The sequence below is a fragment of the Xenopus laevis genome, chromosome 1S, assembly GCF_017654675.1.
Source record: "Xenopus laevis strain J_2021 chromosome 1S, Xenopus_laevis_v10.1, whole genome shotgun sequence".
NCBI classification, from domain to species: domain Eukaryota; kingdom Metazoa; phylum Chordata; class Amphibia; order Anura; family Pipidae; genus Xenopus; species Xenopus laevis.
In genome coordinates, this window is record NC_054372.1 from 102,351,921 (window position 1) to 102,375,828 (window position 23,908).

The 23,908-nt window shown below is 36.2% G+C and overlaps 1 protein-coding gene across 6 annotated transcripts in view; it reads left to right on the forward strand.

Moving 5' to 3' along the window:
• Positions 1 to 23,674, forward strand: part of hook3.S (hook microtubule-tethering protein 3 S homeolog) — a 53,812-nt gene extending 30,138 nt beyond the window's left edge. The window contains exons 15-24 of one of the 6 annotated variants that reach the window (XR_005963914.1): positions 5 to 145; positions 2,563 to 2,650; positions 3,750 to 3,755; positions 4,253 to 4,287; positions 4,598 to 4,680; positions 5,234 to 5,334; positions 5,457 to 5,561; positions 14,039 to 14,110; positions 16,390 to 16,592; positions 21,280 to 23,674. Coding sequence is in view for 5 of the 6 variants with exons in the window: in XM_041575254.1 (XP_041431188.1) it covers positions 5 to 145; positions 2,563 to 2,650; positions 3,750 to 3,755; positions 4,253 to 4,287; positions 4,598 to 4,680; positions 5,234 to 5,334; positions 5,457 to 5,561; positions 14,039 to 14,110; positions 16,390 to 16,526; positions 21,280 to 21,295 (784 nt within the window). In the remaining variant the exon portion in view is untranslated. 6 annotated transcript variants of the gene reach the window in all.
• Positions 23,675 to 23,908: the final 234 nt, after the last annotated feature.

The following is a 23,908-nucleotide window of genomic DNA, read 5'->3' on the forward strand; positions in this document are numbered from 1 at the left end:
TCAGAGAGAAGCTTATACGGCTGCAACATGAAAACAAGATGTTAAAAATTAATCAAGAAGGATCTGACAATGAAAAAATATCCCTTTTACAAAGCCTGCTTGATGACGCCAACATGCGGAAAAATGAGCTGGAGACAGAAAACAGGTACAGAAAAGGCTATGGGGCAAATTTACTTACCTCCAAATTTGCAGCAGCGTTGACTTTGCCGCACTTCGCCAGGCGTAGATTTGGCAGGGCTGTGCAAATTCATGAAGATCTGAAGTTGCGCACAAGTTACCGATTGTTTGCAAAGTAGCGCTAGCGATGTTACGATCAGCAGTTCGAAGTTACACTAGCAATGCCTAATTTGCATACGGCACCAAGTTAAAGTACAATTGATGTATATGTAGCAGCAAATACATTACACTACACAAGCCTGGGAAACCTTCATAAAATAAAATAGAGTTGTTATTTTGCCCTATACATATGCCCACTGTATAGTTTAGGTGCCATATGTTAGGAAATGTAGGGGGGAACCCGGTTACCCCCCAAAAAATTACGGACTTTTGCAGGCTATCACTCAGAAAAAAGGAATAGACGCCAGCCTTTTTTGGGACAAAAAATTGCCAGTCGCCAGTCTCTTGGCACCATGCCAGACCTCAATGAATCCTGAAAAATAAAGTAAAGAAGCTTGACAAATCACAGAGATAAGCTTGTTAAGTATTCTGGGATGAATACCATCCGGTTCAGGACATGTGTTTATCATTACATATTCTAGTCTCTTTTGAATTTCCCCTTGAACCATGCATCATTAGTTGTATTAATGGAATTGGGGCTATTAGGAAGGAAATCTTCATTTGTTTTTTCCTCATTTGTGTAGATACATTCTACATCACAAATCAGGACAGGACTGCTGCTAGACAGCATAGAATCCTTTACATGTGTTAACAGAAGAATCTCAGCCATAAAGTAAGAGTGGACTGTTGCTTTACAAGGGAAAAAAGGCTCAAAAATCTGATTATACCTTACCTAAATTTTTTTTTTAAAAAAAAGCGACAATTTGAATGAATTTGGTATTTCATGTATATATTTCATACATTGGAGCCTCAAACTGACTTCCTTTTCTAGACTGTAGGCTTTTACCAAATGTATTGATTAAGACACACAGCCCAGACACCTACCTCCCAGTAACAAAAGTGAGAAGCCATTTTAGGCACCACAAAGGCTCTGGCCTAAGTCAGCAATTGGGTGGTGGCATCTCTGCATTTTAGGGGTTACCAGCATGCCACTCTCCTGATATAGTCAGAATCCCATGCACATGCAGGCGCCCTCTTGATTCACGCCATTACTCACTATCATGGTCAAAATAATGGATCATGTCCATATCACATCCATATTGAATAGAAACAAAATGACACACTTAGATTTTTATTAGAGTTTATTTTAGATTTTTACATTCTTCTATTGAGCTCTATCCAATTTCCAGCTGAAAGTTTTCTTTCAGTATTCCATCTGAAATGTCCCTGGGAGAATATATTGATTGGCTGGTCTTCACTAGTGATTAGCGAATAAATTCGCCTGGCACGAATTCGCAGCGAATTTAACACATCCACATTTTTTTGGACGCGCGTCTGATAAGTTGATTGCGTCAACAATCGGGAGAAATTCGTACATCACTAGTCTTCACTGTACATTCCTCATCTTTCCTCTACTTTTATGATAGACAGTGTTCCATGGCAAGCTATCTATTTTAGGGAATGCAGTTATTTCTCTTCTCTCAAAACAATCACTGAGGTGTTTTCTCATTTCCTTATTATCGTACTTGCAGGTGGGGTTTCCGTTGGCAAGGAACTCATATGCGTTGGCAATAGCATATACACCACACTCATAACGGTTTGGTTGTTGATCAACATCAAGTATTTCTGTCATTTTTACAGGATCACACGTCACTGCTCCTCCATAACATTCTGAAGCCATCACTGGCGAATTTTCGCCAGTTAGTGAATTTGCCCCTATATGTTTTATTGAATGGAAACCTATTTAATTGTATCTCGAAAAAATTGTTTTGTGGGAGCACTTACCCGACACTGGGCTCAGCATGCTGCACACCCCACCGCCATACCATGCGGTCAATTCATTCCAGGAAAAAAGCAAAAAACTGAGCACTGAAGAGACCAGTATAAAGATTAAAAGTAGAAATGTATTTAGTAGACATAAAAACTCCAATTACAGCAGCAAAGCATGGACCCTGGCTGCCCGCTTAACGCGTTTTGTGGCTCCCCACCACTTCATCAGAGCTTCATGAAAATCCGCAACTTAGTGAATTAGCGTAGTTGGGTCTCTTCGCCAGAGCGCAACTTTGCCTGGCATAAGGGTGCGAAGTAGTGCTAGAGTAGGTCCATGCCAGCACCCGTTAGTAAATCGGCGAAGTGGCAAAATTACGTCACGCTGCCGAATTTTCGCTAGCGTTAGCCATTTCGCCCTTTAGTAAATTTTCCCCATGTGTCTATTTGTGCTAGTTTATTTAGGCTGTTGATAAGGTTTAATATATGGACACTTACGGTAAGTGTTTTTTTCCCTAGACTAGTAAATCAACGGCTGATAGAAATGCAGTCCCAGGTGGAGGAGCTCCAGAAATCTTTACAAGAGCAAGGTGCAAAAACTGAAGATGTAAGTACAACATTTGTTTCTCTTTGTAACTATAAAACATTTCTAATTATTTGGTAGCGAGATTGATGAGGAGGTTAAAATGGATTGTCTTCAGTTCAGACCTATATACAGGCTTGTATCTACCATATAGAAACCAGAGGGCCCTTGCCCGAAGCAACCGTCAGGTACATATATTAAATCATATATTTAAAAAAAAAAAAAAAAAAAAAAAAGTCTTTCCCTCTAGCCTACCACCTGTTGTGTACATGTGCCAATAGCTGATAGGTAGGGGGCAAGCTGAGATCTAGTGCCTAGGGCAGCACTGGACCTTAGTATAGCTTTTTTTTTTTAGTAGTAACTGTAACATTTAAAAAAAAAAACCGTTATGTATAAATTCATGCTTCTGCAGTTTCATACAATTTTTGGGAATTTTGTTGTCCACAGGGATTACAATTTCCCACAAGCGACAGTGCACTTCATGTGCCACATCACTTAGAGCTATAGCATGCTTAGTGCTTCCAGGTGTTTAGTAACCTGAGCAGTTAATAGGGTGGGCAACAAACTTCTGGGAATCACTTCCCTTCGATCTAAACAGCTGTGGATTGGAATAGCATGTGTTTTCCTAACCTCAAATCTGACATTAAAATTCCAGTTCAGCATTAAAGTAACTAGCCGCTAACACAAAGGCATTTTGGGTAGAGTGCAAGGATTCAGCAAGCAAAATATGACCCTGGGTTGTTTCTGCAATATTACAATAAATGGTTTAAGGTGCACTAGTTACAGTTTAATTTATCTTGTCCTTTCACGATACATTATACTGAAAGACAATGTCAGACAGGGTGATGATGAGATTTTTTTCACTGGTCAATATTCTAAGAATCACCCCAGTTACCTGAATGCTAATTGCCAGAACCTGCACGGGGGATTCAGGGGACAGGTAAAGTGGCCGTCCAGTTTTGAAATGTGCCTGAGGCAATACCTCTAAAATTTCAGTACAAAAAAAAACATTCATTTTGACTGAAATTTGGCAATTTTTTTCTCTATTTTCTGATATGGCTTTTCCTAATTTTACATTTATTTTCTCTTTTTTATTAATGCATCCATTTGCTTTTCATATAAGGCTATTGTGAGTATAACTTTTTTGTAAAATAACATCTTAAACATCATTACAAAACACGTATTGGTGCTAGTAAGCTATACAGTACAATATGACCTGTTCTTTAATTTTAAGTGCATACAGACGAGGAACCTATTATCCATAATAATAAAAATTTGGATCACTATATCTTAAGTCTATTTAATTCCACGTTGTTTTGCCACCAATGTGGATTCTTTCAGCTTAGTTTTAGGATTATTTTGTTTAAAACGGACTCTATGGCAGATGGCCTTCCCATAATGCGGATCTTTCTGAATAAAGAGATGCTGAACCTGCACATATAAAAATGGCTGTCCAAATGGTTTTGTTCTGGAAAAAATATGTTGTTTTCCTTTTAGAAATAAATGGACACCATTTGCACTTGCATTGAGAAGTTTCTCGTCTGTCTGTGTCATTCTTTTATGGTAGGAATTCTAGATGTGCATTTTGAGTTGCATCGCCAATCATAATGTTTTTCTTTTATTTAGTCACTGCTTTTGAAAAAGAAGCTTGAAGAACACTTGTAAGTGCTTTATTTATTCCTATGTATAAGCATGCAGGTATAGGACCTGTTATCCAGAATGCTCAGGACCTGGGGCTTTCCAGATAACGGATCTTTCTGTAATTTGGATCTTCATACCTTGTCTACTAGAAAATCATGTAGACATTAAGTAACCCCAGTAGGTTGGTTCTGCTTCCAATAAGGATTTTATTATTATATCTTAGTGTACAAAGTAATATATATCTATATATGTATAATTTTTTTTTATATTTTTAAATGATAAATATTGCTTTAGAAGTGAACCTCGGCTTTGTTTGTCTTCCCCATGCAGAGAAAAGCTACATGAAGCAAACAATGAACTACAGAAAAAACGGGCTATTATTGAAGATTTGGAGCCTCGTTATAACAATAGCTGTAGGTTTTTTTTCCAGTTTCTGTATTTTAATTTCACATTTCTTTTTGTAGTAGAATTTAAAAATATAGTTCCAAAGGCAAGGTTTGTTTGCACATAAGATTAAATATGCCTGTGGTTCAGGTATATATCTGTATTATAAATAATTGTAACCCCTTTCCCATGATCATTTTTGGACCATCATATTAAAAATAAAGCAAGCTTCCCCAGAGTGGGGAAGAATTCAGTGTTTAGCCAATTACAGTGCTGCCTGTGTATACCCTTTCTTTAAAAAATGCCTGTTGTGACCAGGAGTATGTTCTAGGGTGGCATGAAACTTGATTCATTTGTATTGGAATTTGTAAAATCTATAATTAGGACTTTAGTAGTTTTACAAAGTCTCTGTATAAGGATGAAATAGGATACCATATCAGGTTTTTGTAGTCCTCTGTTTATAAAGATGTATCTATCTCCACATGAAGGATTCTTAAACTAATTTCCTGAGCAATAATTTTCAATTGTAAGGCATTTTTCTTAAAGCTTTATCCGCCCTAACGTCACTATTCTAAATTGCAGCAATGAAAATTGAAGAATTGCAAGATGCTCTGCGGAAAAAAGAAGAGGATATGAAACAAATGGAAGAGCGTTACAAAAAATATCTAGAAAAAGCAAAAAGTGTAAGTGGGAGAAGCTACTCGTTAGCCAAATGTGTGACAGATTGTGTAATCCAGGCAACTGTGTAGAAACCGGCTTCAGATTTTGTCTTCTATTCTAATGCTGTTGTTTTTATAAATTATAGGTTATACGCACATTAGATCCAAAACAGAATCAGGGAACTGGCCCGGAAATACAAGCCTTAAAAAATCAGTTGCAGGAAAGGGACAAAATGTTTGTGTCATTAGAGGTAAGATCACTTTATTTTCTCATTTTCTCCATCACCATATACTTCCACTTTTTGTGTTTATTTCGTGTTTAAGTATTGCAAGTTCATCCACGCAGGCAATTTACAAGAACAGCAGTTTTGTGCCGGTTTGTTTCGATAAAGAATCAGTTTGGATAAAATAGGTTAGATTACAGGGTGAATAGAGTTGGCTAGGGCCAAAGGTGCAAAGTCAGAGGGGTGCTTCTTTTATGCCCCCCTTTGTTCCATATGTTTAATGGTTCAACTATTAACCATGCTTAGCAAGTCTTTTAAAGCAGAATGATTACTGAACTTAAGGGGGAGCGCATGGTGGATTGCAAAAAATGTGTGATTACCTTAGATCACTGCCCATTGCCATTCACGGTTCTTTTCCCAATGTTTTACTGCTTTACAGCTTTGTCCCCCATAAAAATTTTGTCTCAACCAGTAAGATTTCAAAGGCAAGATGTAGCACTCCATGGGATTTTGACTCCCAACTGTCCTTTAACTTAAAATGATCATAGACACAAAGTTAAAGCGTTTCGTATGATTTTCGGACAGTGATTGGATCATCCCAACATTTTTCATACCATGGCGATCATTGGTTAGTTGATCAGACAGGTTAGAGTTCTGTTGGCTAATGATAATATCTCTGTGTGTATTGCCTATTTTACAATATAAGTGGGTGACTGTAACTACTATTTGTCAGACATAAATAGCACAAAAGGATCTCAGGGAAAAGTTATATGTAATACTTGGGATAGAAGGTGCACTATTGAATCCCAGAAGGTGGCTACTACACATACATTTCCACCAAATATGTAACATCATACTATCCTCTGCACAATCTTTTGTGGAGAGTGACGCATTTAGATCTCTTTCTCATATACTGTAAGCATGTAATTATGTTTCTTATATGCAGTCAGCTGATTAAACATTTTACATTTACTATACTAAGTACCCCAGAAAATGTGAATCTATTATGTTCACAATTTTTTAACTTACTTTTGCAAATAATTTAAGAGTTGCTTCAGTAAATATTTCTGGAACAGGCGGTTGGTACTTATACAAAATTAGTTGAAATGTCAGAGGTATTCCATTATGGTATGCCCACCATACCATAAAACATTTAGAAAAGCCAGGGGGAAAATTTGGGTTCAGTGAAAGACTTTAACGAGAGGCAGATGATTGCATCTTCTTCACAATAAGGACCAAAAACAAAGCCATAGGGTATTTTATTCAGCCAGCACATATGCTGATAAGTGTATGGCTGTAAATTAACAAGAGAGCTGAGAGAAGCAAACGAAGAGGCAGAACTTGCTGCTAAGTGCTCTTTATTGCACACAACATGTTTCGGGCCCAAAGGCTTTGGGCCCGAAACATGTTGTGTGCAATAAAGAGCACTTAGCAGCAAGTTCTGCCTCTTCGTTTGATTCTCTCAGCTCTCTTGTTAATTTACTTCATTTCCTACACCTGGAGCGGGGGTGCCCTGCTGAGATTGAAAGCACAGCTGCCAGTCCCCCAGTCACTCTGATACATTGTCTAGAAGTGTATGGCTGTAACTGATCATCCCGAAACAAGAGACGAGCATGAGGTCCTCCATGTATTGCAGCTATCTGTAGAACAGTAAAAGATTGGCACAATCTTTTTCTGTTCTATAGCATATGTGAGGCTGCCGGAGCCTCTAAGACTGTGCACCAGGCTGATCTGCATAAGGGTGTGCGCCTGTTCTACCTATTCTGGTGTTACAGCTATCTGTGCCATGCTCAATAATAGTTAAAGGAATAGTAAAATCAAAAAATGTACAGTAATACAAATATAATGCAGTGTTGCCCTGCACTGGTAAAATGGGTGTGTTTGCTTCAGAAACACTACTATAGTTTATATAAATCCACTGCTATGTAGCAGTGGGGGCAGCCATTCAAAGGAGAAAATGCTCTGTAGAACATAATGGTGTTATCTGTTATCCACTATTTAACCTGTGCCATATAGCTTTTTTTCAATTCCTGCCATTGCTACACAGCAACTTGTTTATATGAAGTAAAGTAGTTTCTGAAGCAAGCAGGTCAATTTTATCATTGCAGGGTAATACTACATTATATTTTCATTACTTGGATATCTGAGGATGTTTATTCCTCCATGTAAAGTTATTCTAGCTTTCCTCTTATATTTGTCTAGTGTAGGTAATTTTATAGGTCTTTAAAAGGTATAACATTTTAGGTAATATCATTGTATTATTATGAATTTGTCCTATCCATTACATATCATACTTTTCTGACTGCATTAAATGTTGCAAATTTCCAAGAATGAGGAGAGCACTCATAGATAGCAATTTATGCTGTGATGTGTTTATTCAGGCTATTACACAACATGTTTCGGATCCTTGTTGATCCTTTATCAAGTGCAATTAATACAGAACAAATCAGGCTTATATAGGCCCTCCCATAAAGTGACTAATTAGCCCACAGGCGTGTCATAAGTTAATAATACAAAGCTATAAAACGACATTTAACCATTGAGACCATATTCGACATCAAGTGAATGAAAAATCCATATTGTCCATAACACAGTGCTTAATATTTTTCGGTATTCTGAAAGTGCTGTAAAACAACATATAAAAATATGAAAGTCTAAAATTATGCAACACACAATTAAAATAATTTTTAAAACACCAAATCTTGACAGAATACTTTCATTATTTGTCTGGTGAATACTAGTAAACTGGTACTTTCTTTTCAAGTAATTACATTGTAATCTATTTGCTCTCAAAACGTATCTAAAATGAACTGCAACATAGTATTCAAAATATCACTAACTTACTATGGATCTAAGCGTTACATTTAATCTGCTGACATATATTTGCACTAGTATTAACTCTTACCACATAACTTTACTCATCTATGCTGATGAAAATTCAGGGCCTGCAAATTCAAAGAAGAAAGAAAGGTATGAAAAGATTATAAAAATGGTTTCAAACTCCAACTATCATTTAGCCCATTTGGGGATAATGTATTCAGCCTTCTAATCCACTTCCCTTCTGCTTGGAGTTATTTCTTATGTCTATCTCCACCTCTGATATCCATCCTAATCTCATCTAGTACACACCATCTAAGTTGCATTGGATTATGATTACATTCAAAAAAATGTCTAGACACCTGCGTGTCTGTTTGTGTACCTGCTTTAAAGTTCCTAATATAACCTCTATGTTCCTGAATCCTCTTTTTCACTTCTCTTTTCGTTTGACCGACATACCCCATGCCACACGGACATTTTAACAAGTACACTACAAATGTAGAATTACATGTGGTGTGACATTTTATATTTATTTCATATCCCTTTGTCGGATGATTAATCTTGTTGCCCTTAATTATTGATGGTGGAAGATGCAAACTTAAATTCTGTTATTAATTCCACAGAAAAAGATTTTTTGATCACAGACAGTCCTAGGGTTCCTGTACTATACCTACTACCTAAAGTGCACAAAACACTTATTAATCCACCAGGGAGACCAATAGTCTCCGGTATTGGGTCGGTACTGGAACCACTATCATTGTTTGTTGATAATTTCCTACAGGATGAAGTGAAGAAAATTAATGTATGTTTGAGGGATACTACTGACCTCCTCTGTAGATTAAACCAACTTGAGGCCCTCCCATCGGGGGTAATTCTTTGTGGAATAGATATACAGAGTCTCTATACTTCGATTCCCCACAGAGAAGGCATGTCATATGTAGAGGAAATCTTGTTGGAAACAAATCTGCATAGTGCAAAAGTATATTTTATATTGGATTGCCTCAACATGGTTTTGACAAAAAACGACTTTGCCTTTGAGGATGCCTTTTATTGGCAAACACAAGGCACATCGATGGGTGCTGCGGTTGCGCCATCGTATGCAAACATTTTTGTAAACTGCTTGGAAAAAAAGTTGTTTTTGGAAAAAGAACCTTATTGCAGATATATTTTGAAATATTTCCGTTTTGTGGATGATATCCTACTTATTTGGACAGGCTCTAAGGCAGACCTTATAAGTATGATACAAGAGGCTAATTTGAGTCACAATACCACAAAATTCACCTATGAGTGCTCAGAAGTTGAACTCAACTTTTTGGATGTTACAATTACGATTAATAATGGTGTGATACAAACTAGCCTCTACAGAAAATCAGTTGATAAAAACAATTTGTTACATGTTAAAAGCTTTCATAACCCCAAAGTGAAAAAAGCAATACCAAAGGGTCAATTTATGAGGGCAAAAAGGATTTCTTCAAATATAGAGGGATATGTGGAAGCCTCGAACACCTTGACTGGTCGCTTCCTGGAGAAGGGATATAGACCGGAATGTATAAAAAAGGCCATTAAAGAGGTTGAACCTATGTCAAGGGACAGCTTATTGAGTACAAAACAAAATAATAAAGTTGAACAGAGAATAGCATTCGTGTCCACATATAGCCAAAATAGTGATAGGCTTGAAAAGGTGATCAGAAAGTATTGGCCACTAATACAATCAGAACGACAATATGGTCGGCTTTTTGCAGATTTGCCTCTTTTTTGCTACAAACGTGGTCGTACTCTAAAAGATCTATTATGCCCCTCAGACACTAGACCCAAAAAGACCAAATTTCTTGGTAAACCAAGATTTGGTACATACCCATGTCTAGGATGTAATTGTTGCTCTTCAATAATTAAGGGCAACAAGATTAATCATCCGACAAAGGGATATGAAATAAATATAAAATGTCACACCACATGTAATTCTACATTTGTAGTGTACTTGTTAAAATGTCCGTGTGGCATGGGGTATGTCGGTCAAACGAAAAGAGAAGTGAAAAAGAGGATTCAGGAACATAGAGGTTATATTAGGAACTTTAAAGCAGGTACACAAACAGACACGCAGGTGTCTAGACATTTTTTTGAATGTAATCATAATCCAATGCAACTTAGATGGTGTGTACTAGATGAGATTAGGATGGATATCAGAGGTGGAGATAGACATAAGAAATAACTCCAAGCAGAAGGGAAGTGGATTAGAAGGCTGAATACATTATCCCCAAATGGGCTAAATGATAGTTGGAGTTTGAAACCATTTTTATAATCTTTTCATACCTTTCTTTCTTCTTTGAATTTGCAGGCCCTGAATTTTCATCAGCATAGATGAGTAAAGTTATGTGGTAAGAGTTAATACTAGTGCAAATATATGTCAGCAGATTAAATGTAACGCTTAGATCCATAGTAAGTTAGTGATATTTTGAATACTATGTTGCAGTTCATTTTAGATACGTTTTGAGAGCAAATAGATTACAATGTAATTACTTGAAAAGAAAGTACCAGTTTACTAGTATTCACCAGACAAATAATGAAAGTATTCTGTCAAGATTTGGTGTTTTAAAAATTATTTTAATTGTGTGTTGCATAATTTTAGACTTTCATATTTTTATATGTTGTTTTACAGCACTTTCAGAATACCGAAAAATATTAAGCACTGTGTTATGGACAATATGGATTTTTCATTCACTTGATGTCGAATATGGTCTCAATGGTTAAATGTCGTTTTATAGCTTTGTATTATTAACTTATGACACGCCTGTGGGCTAATTAGTCACTTTATGGGAGGGCCTATATAAGCCTGATTTGTTCTGTATTAATTGCACTTGATAAAGGATCAACAAAGATCCGAAACATGTCGTGTAATAGCCTGAATAAACACATCACAGCATAAATTGCTATCTATGAGTGCTCTCCTCATTCTTGGAAATTTGAAGTATATATCGGGATAGCGGTGTACCCGTGGAGGATTGGATGCATTCTTTTACCAAGCTGAGGCAGTGCGGGGAACGTTCCTAGAAATACATGCATTAAATGTTGCATTAAGAATTGAATCACGGCGGGATAATTTACCTTGTATAAGGAGGCTAAATCATATGTAAATTTTACTCCCAGAGATTGCAAATGTGATTTAAATTTTGGATTTAAAATACAATTTTCACCATCGGACTTGACATGTTACAGGGCAGCATCTCAGATTTATCTAATATCTAATTTTGCTAATTCATCTAATATAATCGTAAGATTTGGCAGAGATGTAAGAGGATTAATTAAATGTACTAATAAGTCATCAGCAAATAATTAGAGCTAATATTCTTTACCCTTAATCTGGAGGCCTTTAAAACTTACATTTTCTCTTATAACTCTTGCCAGGGGTTCCGTAGCTAAAGCAAATAATGCTGGTGAAAGTGGACACCCCTGGTGGGTGCCACATTAAATGTGTATTTAGTTGTAGGTAAAATCATTTGGGTTTTAGGATAATCATAGTAAACCTTCAATATATTAATTATAGTTGGACCAATCCCTAATTTATTCATAATGGCAAATAAATATGGCTAGTTCAAAGAATCAAAAGCCTACTCTATATCAAAGGCAAGGAGGCAGCATAAGGAGGTTTTATTTTTATTTGCATAATTCATTAGCAACTATTACACGCGTATATTTTTGAGTGCTTGCCAGGTAGGAACAAACTATCTGATCTTTATGAATTACTGCAGTAAGCACTTTATTTAATCTAGTAGCTAATATAAGATTTTCAATATTTAATAAAGATACATCTATAATTCTTTGGGGTTAGATGGTCCTTAGTCACTTTAAAATGACCAATATCTTTGCATCATTCATTTCGGGTGGGAGTTGATTACCAGAAATTTTATAATACATTATTTAAATAAATGTGGCACTAAATAATCCTGTAAAGTTTTTTTTTTATAATTAACAGATGAAAAACCATCAAGACCAGGGTTTTTACCTGATTTAAAATTCTTAATGGCTCTTCTACTTGCTGTTTCATTTCCAAAGTGAGAGGCTTGGTGCAAATATATTTAGATATGGTCCCTTGTTTTGCTGCCATATCAGCCATAAACAGCTATTGATGATGCTCTAGATAAAAAAGTTCTAACTACCTTATCTAGATTTGTAGAGACATGACCATCTGCCTATCAGAATTTATAAATCGAGCTGTTAAAACTGCTGGAATGTAATAGCCTCAATATCTGGTTTATTAGCATAAAGGTAATTCTTATGATTTGTTTTACATATTGCAATTTCTGATTTTTCTGTGATAGGCATCTAACTTTTGCTTTGTTTCTTCAATAAGTTTTCTAGTTTTCAATTTTGGGTTAATTTTATTTTCCTGTTCTAATGCAGAAGTGCCACTTCCTGGTCTGTCTAGATAAGATTATGGCAGGGTAAATGTGTTATTATATAAGTGCTCTATTGACGGATTCAAAGGCTGGCACTCACATCAAGCCTGTGAATACTAAAGCCCTACAAACAGTTTGAATTTTATCAAAATTACAAATTTAGCCAATACATGTGCTAATTCCACAGAATGTGTTCATGTGCTTTGGCAAATGAACACAAGTCTACTCTATTAACAGAACAGGTTAAATCAGAAGGCATTTTTTACAAGCAATAACACGCTATTAAAAAAAGTTGACCATTATTAAAATGACCCCTTAGTGTTTTTTACATCTGTTGGGAAAAGGCTGGACTTTTATCTATATATCTATTTTTATCTATGTATTGTCTGAATATTGAAAGGGACTTAATAAGGGACATGGGATGTACTGAATCCTCTTTTTGCTGATTGGGCTGGCACTTCCATGAAGGATTCTGACTGACAAATCCCGAACCAAATACTATTTTGCATATTCATTCAGGGGTCAAAAAATGTATGTGCAAAAAAAAAAAAAAAGCTTCCATTTATGTAATCACATGATCTAGATGATTTTAAGAATAAAATGACCAGAACACAATTCAAACACCTTCCCAACCTCAATTCGGGTATATTGGCAATAAATATACCAATTTATGTCCCCTTTTGAGTCAGTAATATAAATCCAATATGCAAAAATAAATAAATAAATATATATATATATATATTACAGGTTATCCAGAATTATTGTCCAGGAACCTGGGGTTATCTGGATAACAGACTTTTCTGTAATTTGGATCTTCATATCTCAAGTCTACTAAAAAAAATCATTTAAACATTAAATAAACCCAATAGGCCGGTTTTGCCTCCAATAAGGTTTAATTATGTCTTTGTTTGCACGGAGAAAAAGGAAATTATTTTGGAGTCAGACTTCCTGTAATTCAGAGCTTTCTGGATAATAGGTTTACAGATAAGAGGTCCCATACATGTAGAGTAAAATCACACCACTTTTATTACTATTTTATTTTACTACATTATATATATATATATATTTTGCAAAATACTATCTATATACATATATATTAGCTAGGTTATTGACTGGATATTGCTTGCTTGTGTTATGCCTCTTTCCCAAAGAGTTCTGTTGCACAAAACAAATACATAGCCTTGACCACATGCCTTCCAACAGTGCTTTCATTTGTGTTGTATTTATGTATTTTTACAGGACCTTTTACCTTTTTTCCTGTTTAAGCTTTTTTTTCATACTCTCTATTTTCAGAAAGAATTTGAGAAAACAAAGACACAGAGAGATCAAGAAGAGAAATTAATTGTGAGCGCATGGTACAACATGGTAAGAATGGTTCCTATGATTGACTTACAGTTCTTTCTTGTGTAAGACTGTATAGAACAAAGTAATCAAATACATATTTTGTAGCTGAGCAGTGTAGCCGACTTAGGAATCATAGAGGGGTGTGATATGGAATAGAGTGCTTATGTGCCCAGCAATATTTATTAGCAAACTAATCTGCAAGGATGCTCCCTTTAGACTTAAGGCTCCCATACACGGGCCAATAAAAGCTGCCGACAGACCGAGTCGGCATCTTATTAGCCCTTGTGTGGGGCCATCCGACGTGCTTTCCTGATCAATATCTGGCCGAAAGTCTGGCAGATCTTGATCAGGCAGGTTAAAAAATCCAGTTGAATCACAGCCGCATCTATGCGTGTATGCAGTCCCGCAATCCGACCGCCTGTATCTGATCCATTCTGGCCCACCATCGGATCAGCCCAATATCACCCACTTCAATGCGGACATTTTGGGGAGAGATCAGCTTGTTTGGTGATATCGCCACACATGCGTAGCTCTACGTCTATGGGCACCTTTAGGTTGTTAGACAATGCTTGCAGGTCCTCTTTTCACTAGTCGTGCCTGTCACAGCTATTTATGTACACAGCAACAAAACAGCACCACCATTTTGATTTGTGCTGCACATAAAACTTTGATATATTAAATGGAATGAAGCATTTGACAGAAATAGGATCTTGTGCTGTATATTCAAATCGGATGGAAGAGCACAATCTCATATATATATATATATATATATATATATATATATATATATATATATATATATATATATATATATATATATATATATATATATATATATATATATATATATATATATATATATATATAATTTTTATACCTTTTATCTGTACTGTGACATTTGTAAAGTGAATTATACTTTCTCAGTCGGCCCTACCTGTCAGTGCAGGACGACTGGGGTTAAGTTGATCCTCTCTGGAGGCAGGACAAACTGTAATAACTTTTCTTCAATCTCCTTCTTACTGCTGGCTCCACCTCTTCCTCCAGTTTTTTTCAGTTTTAATACAGGTGCCTGAAGCACTAACTCCTAAGCTTTTTTCATATAGCGATGCAGATGCATTTAGAATAGTTCCTCCCCTCTTTGGAAAGGGGGATTTTGATCTGATTATACTCTGCATGGAGCAAATCCACATAGATGCTGAAAGTGGAACAGGTTGCTGCACAGATTTTGATTTAAGTTTTTTTAAGGCAGATCTGGAAAAGAGACTTAAAGAGTTTACCAAGGAGCTAGAGGCGAGGAAACGTAGTACATTTATGAGAAATCATCAGGATTATATACAGAAGAAGGTATATGGATAGAGTTGTCTAGTAGATTCTAATTCAGACACAAAGAACACGAAATAAAGTACTGACAGAAAAGGAGGAGAACCAATTTGTTGTACATTCTCTGACAGCATTTCATCAGTAGGTTTTTGGTTATTCCGGACATTCCTAAAGTGCAGGACTTAGATTAAGCTTAAAAGGTTTAAGACGACCACAGGCAACATGGTGGAGACCAAGGGGTGAGCCTCCTCGCGGCAGTAGGTGGTGAAGTAATTTCAACCATAACTACCAGATCTTGTATACAAGGGTCTCATTTTACACTCTGATTGGTTTGGAATGAGAAGGAGATATGCTAGTCATGTTCTATATTATTTGTGTTCCAACAAGCTCAAGTGTGCTGTTTCAAGCCAAAATTTGCTTGTACATGGGGTGACACCATTTCAAGGTATATGCAGGCACTACCTGTCTTAACATTTTTCTGCTGGCAGAGGAACTGTCAAGTATGCCATGTCATGTAATTAAATACCTATTAATTTGCTTTAATAGATATTGGTATCTACATTTTTAACATTTTGATTTCATTGGTTTTCTATTACTCTACTACACCTACTAATAAATTATTTGCCATGTAGAAATATAATTTCTACGAAAAACAGCGATTGATTGGATTAGTGATGTCGGACTACTGTTATTCTGAATACAGTTGTAAAAGTTATTTTGGCATGAGTGGATACCCTCCCTTATGCATTAGTTTGAGATGGGGCTTATTGTAGGTGTTTTGTTAAAAATTGGGGCATCTAGCTCTGCAAGTGAAGAAGACCAAATTGTATATATTTTGCTTTGCATAAAGCAGAGTTGGGGGATTCTTAAGATGAACTGAAGGTTGATTAATAAAATGTTCAAGATTATCCAGTAACCCTTCTTGTTTGCGACTTACCATAACAATTTTGTCACACAGTTGTTGTTTTATTAATTTGCAGGGAATGACCTTACACAAAAAAGCAGCAGAAGACAGACTTGCTAGCACGGGCTCAGGGCAGTCATTTCTGGCACGACAAAGGCAAGCAACAAGTTCTAGGAGGTCCTACCCCGGTCATGTTCAACCCGCTACAGCGAGGTAGAAGAGACTCATGGGAAATCTTCATCTTGACCTTGTATTGCACATGACAGCATTTCAGGAAATGTAACCAGTGTGCTTTTATTTGTTCTTTATATTTTTACTACAAATCCTAATCACACATAAGTCTTTTCTATGATGTTTGTTTTCATTTTTTTATGTGCCAAAAGTGTTTTATTTACCCAAAATAGATGTAAGGATTTCTTTTTGATTAATCGCCACCGAAGTTCTAAACACAGAAGGGTTATTTACCTTGACCCCAGACAGAAGCGCAAGAGGACTTAAGAGCACATTCTTAGTGCTCATTCAAATAGCATTTCTGATCAGGGCCATTGTTGCTCCTGGCAGGCAGATCTGGTGCAAGGTGCAGAGTACAGCATAGGTGAGCTCAAGGCAGTCCTCTCCTTACTGCCTGCAGTGTGGGTAAAGTAAGCCCACCACACCACATCTGCAAGTGCAGAGACCTGTGGAAATTATATGTGTAGGGTGCAGAGTGCTCGTCTCTAAACCCAAGATTCCACATCTCTCTCTCCATCTTTGTTTTGACTGGAGTCTTACTGTACATCCATAGCAGCTGGAATGCTGTTATCTGCACACCCCTGATGTAATGCTATGTTTGCATAGTTTTAACAGATCCACTCCGCAAAGGTAAAGGAATTGTCTCTTTATATCTTTGTGATTGTATGTACATATCAGCAAATGGCTGGATATTTTTAATATATTTTTGATCTGTTGTGGAAAATGAGAAGTCAGTGGGCACCAGAAATGTCTGTTTATAGGCACAGAATGTAAACAAGGACTTCAGGTATACTTTATATTGATCCAGCCAAGTTGTTTTTACAAAACTATAACAGTCTTCTTGACAGAGTCTGCATGGCGACCTATGTTACATGAGCAGCACATCCTAATACAGTAGTTAGATTCCAGCAGAATCTGGAAAATGTCTTGCTGAATGTTGCTGAAAGGTATATCATAAACTGTAGTTTGACTGAAAGCAGAAAAATGTACATATCACCCAATGCCTGGTTTCTTTTCAGCTTTTTTGCTACAAAACCTTGGAGACCATAGTAAGCAAATGCAAGTTTAAAATTAGCAACTTTTTTCACTGTAAAAAGGTGTTTGTTCATCAATGATTTCCTGTGGAGGTGTGTGCACCTCCTGCTAATATCCATCATACCAGTCCACAAAGAGTGTCAAGTCACATGTCTGTTATTTGACATACTACTTCTCTTAGGCAAGATTGAACCTCTTGTCAGCAAGTCTGACATATGACTCTAACATCAAGGTAGCACCATGATTATACCTTTGTTTGCACCTGTATTAGCAACAAAATATTTTGTTAGAGGGTGCATGATACAGCTTCTGTGTGAGTAATTGGCTATAAAATAAATCTGCATCATCATTCATGGCAGGGGTTTTCCCCACATGCATACACTTTAGTGTAACAATTTTTATAAGTTTTTGGGAAAGTGCCGTCCTTCTATACTGAGCACCTAGCATATTTAGGTGCAGTGTGTCAATGTAATGTACGGACTAGTTATAAATTGGCCCCATTAGCTGCTCTCATGCACTTATTGTTTCAGACAAGGTTCAAGTCAAGGATCATAATGGTGGTGGAGATTGAAACATGCCTCATCTATAGATATCATAGCGTAGTGTTGGTTAATGTGTATTATAAGGGCCAAATGTGATTGTTAATCTGGAACAGGAGGCTCCCTTACACAATCTGAACACATTTGTTCTTTTCTTAAGTATTGCTGTGAACTGCAGTGAGTATGATCTGTCGGAGCTAAGCTTGGGTTTCCAGGTTTGTGCCAAACAAAAGTGCTTCAGTTAAATGCCCAAGGCACACACAAGTTTTGGAGGCTTTTTTTCTTGACTCCCCATTGCTGCTTATGGGTAGCCTAAAAAAAGCCAAAACAATAAATTCTAAGGCAATTCACTCCCTAAATGCTAAATGCCACGGCTATACTATTGTGTGAGAATGTGATGCCCAACCCTTGCTTTTTTTTTTTTTAAAAAATGTAAGAACAAAACTTGGCGCCCACCCCGCTCTCATGATTTTATTCACTTACTTGATACACCAGGCCAGTGCTCCTGTAAGATGAAAACTAGGCCGGGTTTTTTTCACTGAGGGATCCTTTTCTCCTGGTACTTAGGGGCTAACACATGTGCAGTAAAGTGAGAAGGTTGGCTTTTGGTTTTCACTCCATTGCAAATGCACATCGGTGAAAAGAAATAAGAAGTAGGAAGAGGATCATCCGTGGTGCTTGCTGAAGAGAAAACCAGGCCAGTGCAGTTTTCTGCCAGCCAGGGTATCCAGAAAGTAAATAGTCACTGGCAGGATGCATGATTAGCCGGATTGGTGTGGAGACGTATATTGTAAATTATTCAGCAGAAAGACCTAACATATATTCCCCCTATTTATGCATTTTTCCCTCTAAAAATAACTTCTAATTTGTAAAACTATGAGCAATGCTGGTTTTGTAGATAAAAAAGTGTGTATGATGTAATGACCACTTTCATTTTGCTTATTATGGATGTGTGTTGTTTAGTGCCTTCAGGGTTGAGATTACGTTACATTGACCATCTTCTTGAAAAGATTTTAACTTACTGTATTAGCAGCTGCATACGTGCAATAGAGCCTCCAATGCTAACTAATGAATGTTTGAAGAATGTAGAAAATTGCAGGGAACCTTCAGAATATCAACATTTTTGCTGTGATTTTGTAGGTTAGAAGTTGTTCCAGTTGTTGCTTTTGTTGCACAATTACTCCATCTGCCTTTGTGAACGTAATGCTACATAGCTGCTGGATTTTTAGAGGTGTAATGAGTGATGACTGTATGAATTCAGTGTGAGGTAACAACTGCAGTGCTTTTGCAGACAATTAAAGATTTTTAGAATTCCCCTAATATTGAGAGAGACAGGTGATCTTCAATGAGAACATAATCTGGAAAAAAAAACAGAGTGAAAAGCCATACAAGTACTCGTTTGATCAGATATATTGCTAGGATAGATTTCCCACTGACACTAATCTCAGGGAAGAAGTAAATTCATTAATGGACCAGTAACACTAAAAAAAGGGTGTTGAGTTGCTATTGTATTGTTACTCCTCACTCATTTACTGTAGGTGCAGATTTCATAAGATACAACATGTTACTGTTCCATAAAGCTGGGAAGTCATAGACAGCTTTCTTACTTATACTTTGACTTTCCCAGATTTGTTCCCTGTATCAACTTAATTTTACTTGCTCTTCACTTTATATATGGCTTTTATACCTTCTTCTAAAAAGAAGCATTTCTACCTTTTCAGGTCTTGGTCTTGGTCATCTTCTCAACATAGCTAATAACTTCCAAGCTATAGCAAAAGGGACCATCTACACCCTAAAACTGCTGGCTTTGTCTTTTAGGAGGTAGTTGCCTCCCATGATGGGAAACAATATCAATATGAGACAAATTCTTGTAATCACAAAAAAAGCATCGGTGCAGAAGCCCTCTGTTTAATTGACACACATTTGAAAACCCAAATAGCTATAAGTTAAAAGTTATATCTGACAATAGACAAAGGTATACCCTAAATCTGCCCATCATTAGGCCTCTTGGGCTCTGGCTAATATGAACTATCCTGTCTAGATTAGAACGTATGAGTTATACTTCCTAAAACACAGATATTCTTTTCCTTTATTAAAATTATACAAAGGCATAAACATTTTAATTTAATTTTAATTTTCGGTTTTCATATTTGAGCATCATTAGATGGTTTCATGGCTCTTGAAGAATTTTCAGATGTACTTAAAGCCATGGAAAACTTTTAGACAAAATAAAGTATACATGTGGGAGGTAAAGGGGAAATGTATTTCAAGATGATTCCTTGGGAAATATAATGTTCTACTAAAAGAACAGTTTGGTGTAAAAGTAAAAAGTAGGTAAATAGATAGGCTGTGCAAAATAAATGTTTCTAATATAGTTAGTTAGGCAAAAATGTAATGTGACTGGATGTAGAACAAAACCCAACTTGTTTTTCAGCTCTCTAACTCTGAGTTAGTCAGCGTCTTGAAGGGTCTCCACATGGGACATAACTGTTCAGTGAGTTTGCAATAGATCCTTAGCATGCAGCTCAGATTCAAAAGCAAATACAGGAGCCAATACAGGAATCCGCATGTGTACATGTATGTACTGTATCTTTCTAACCCTGCTTAACTTGTATTTTCTTTTTACCATTAACACCCAAAATTCACCTAGTCTTTTTAGCACTTTTCTTTGTGCACCAACAAATGCCAGCCATTCTGATTCAAATAAACACCTAGTTATTTATAGGCCACTAACAAAGAAAGCATTTAAATTAATTATTATTAATTAACTCCCTGAAAGAGCTGTGGCTTGGGTTACCATATCACAAAATCAAGGATATGTCTAGCAAAAAGGGCTGTGCTGATTACAATTTCTTTTAAATGCAATCAGTTGAGCCCTGCAACATGCATTTATTAGACATGTCCCTGAATTTCCAAGTTTTCCAGTAACCCTAGCTGTGGCAATGATAGAACTGCAACTGCTGGCAGCCATCTTCATTTATATTGCGTTCTAGTCATTTATTGCTTGTTTTACATTAAACAAATGTATTGCGTATCAGTATTACAGGCAGCATGCATATTCATTATAGATATCAGTCGGCAATTGAATTCTGAGACTCTATTTAAATGCAAGCTTATGTTCTCATGCCATTAACACATTTCCTTTTACTTTTCATTTACAGCGATGTGATTGCATGATGGCAGTCAGGGGCAGCTCGTTGCATGACTTAGCTTATTCCTTTGTTCGGGATGGCATAAACTGCAGACTAACCAGCTTTTGTGGCTCACATCTAACACATTTTGCCCATGAAAATAAAAGCTTCCCGGTTGTGGCAAATAAGGACTTAGTTTTATAAACTAACCTATTTTTACACATTGTGTAAATATCACCATGGAAAACATTATATTTCAATGTTGTACTATAAATCTTTTTTTTTTTTTTCATATAATTAAAAACAAACTGCCCCTATTTACAGATTTGCAATATTTGGATCAAGAATAAAATATGAACTTTTGAATACCTGAACATTTTAGGTTTATTGTGTGCAATACAAGTTTTGGAGTATTTTTCCTCCATGTTTTGTGTTAAAGGTTGTCCGTCCATGTAACAGAACGTACATGAAACCACTTGAGCCAAATCCGTAGCCATACCGTATGGATGATGGAAATGGTATGGATTTCGTCACATTGTACAGAGAAATGCTTCCAGTTTCCACGGTGCATATAACATCCCAGAGCTATTTGTTTACATGTTCTCTTTGTTTGCTCTACATATGTAATAAGATTTTATTCTAAATTATATATATTGCTGCCTATTGTATGTTTCTAATTATACTTGTAATTAATTTGCATATATTTGGCATCTTCGCTTTTTATTTAAACTGTGCTCATACATTACATGTCTTGTTTTTCCCTTACATTTCCTCTATTTATACAAATATATATGAATTTAGACATAAAGAGCCAATGGCTCACATTGTGATTTTGCTTTCTGTTTATTGGATAATGAACGTGGACAGAAAAGCAAAAAGGCAGCATCAGTATTATCGTATCGCATGGCAGATCGTTCATATATTATTTTGCTGTAAACCATGTAATGCTTTGTTAATGCAGGTCTTTATGTTTTTGTTTAGTTTTCTCACTTTGTAGAAAATATTTGGCAACGAATGGGCTCCTAACCTACAGCCTTATTTATATTTGCTCATCCATTATGAGATTTTGTATAATTTTTTGGGTCGTGCGAAAAAATAATTTAATGGTGGTGCAATGTTTGGACATCATATCTGTCACTGCTATTCATTCAAGGAACACACTCTACTTATTTTAAAAATAACCAACCTATATTATCTATGATATATGGTCTCTGGGTGTATAGTAATAATCAACATTTGATCATACGCTAGCATTCAACAGCCATGTAGTATGACCACCTTTAGAGGAAAACAACATTGAAATTCTCCAAGGTTTAGATGTATAAAAGTGTTTAAAAAAAAAAAAAAAAAAAGGACTGGCCTCTTCAAATGGAATGCAGCTCATTGTTCCATATATGGGGGCAACAAAGGACAGCCTGCCTAACTGATATCTGTGTGGCGGAATAGAGTCCTATTGAAGACTACATTGGGCAATGGGATGTCCACTCATGATCCTATTGTGGTCCAATTGTTGGCCTGGGATCCATATCATCTCTATTTTTCCCTACCACCTGTTGTATTGATACAATCTGTCCTTAGAAGAAAGAGCTCTCTGTGTGTCTCCTAGCAGTTGTGTCCATGTGTTACTATATTGATTTAAGTGTGAGCTGTATTTGTGCGGCAATGGAACGAATTTTGCACTTTTAGACAAGTTGTGAATCTTTTCTCAATCAAGTGAACACACAAAGAACAGCACATAACATATTAAAAATAACAAGTTCTGAGCCCTTTGGATTTCTTTTCCTTATTCAAATAATTTTTAATTTAAAAGAACATATTATAAATTGGAGCTGCTCCTTCTATTGTAATGCTATTTCTTGCCAACCACAATATTCATTTCAGAATAAGGATAGATTACTCACTGTTTTGCTAAATTTAGGTAAATGTGATTCGCTCTTCAATTTTTATGAATAGAAAAACACCCCTAGAAAATGAAGGTTACGTGGAAAGATTCCAAATGAGATCTGCTTTCCATTTGAGATGCTATGAGCACTGTACCAGGAATATTGTGTTCCATCAAGCACAATGTTGAATATTTGCAAAGCATCTCCAGGTACCTAGCTGCCTGTTGACTCTTGATGACCTAAGTGGAACTGAAGAAAGGCACGTTTATGTGTAGTACAAGTCTTAAAACCATTTTTCGAAAATGCACATGAATCCCAAACCTCTGTGCATAAACCGCGCCACTGTGCTCAGAGTATTAACAACTTCTCTGTAAGCAATGTTTTTAAGAGTGAATTTGTATATAGAAGAGAAAAGTATATTTTTCCCTTCATGGCTAATGAATTGGGAGACCTGTCTGAGATGCAGGATCTAAAGCTTCCAGTGATACCAGAAGTGTACTTTTGTTAAGTAACCTGTAAATAAACATTTCTTTAAAAAAGAACTATATGTCTGTTGGTTAATATCTGGTGATAAAATGTGCAGATACTGCCCAGAGAGATTTACAGAGCTCTCTGGCGAAATATAGTATAACTGCCTTGTCTGTCTGACGAAAAGTCACGTCATTTTAAATAATTATAATTAATAATATATTATTATTAATTAATATTATTATTTTAAATAATTATAATAATAAGTAAACCTTAAAGATAAGTCAATGTAAAATCGATGAGGGTGC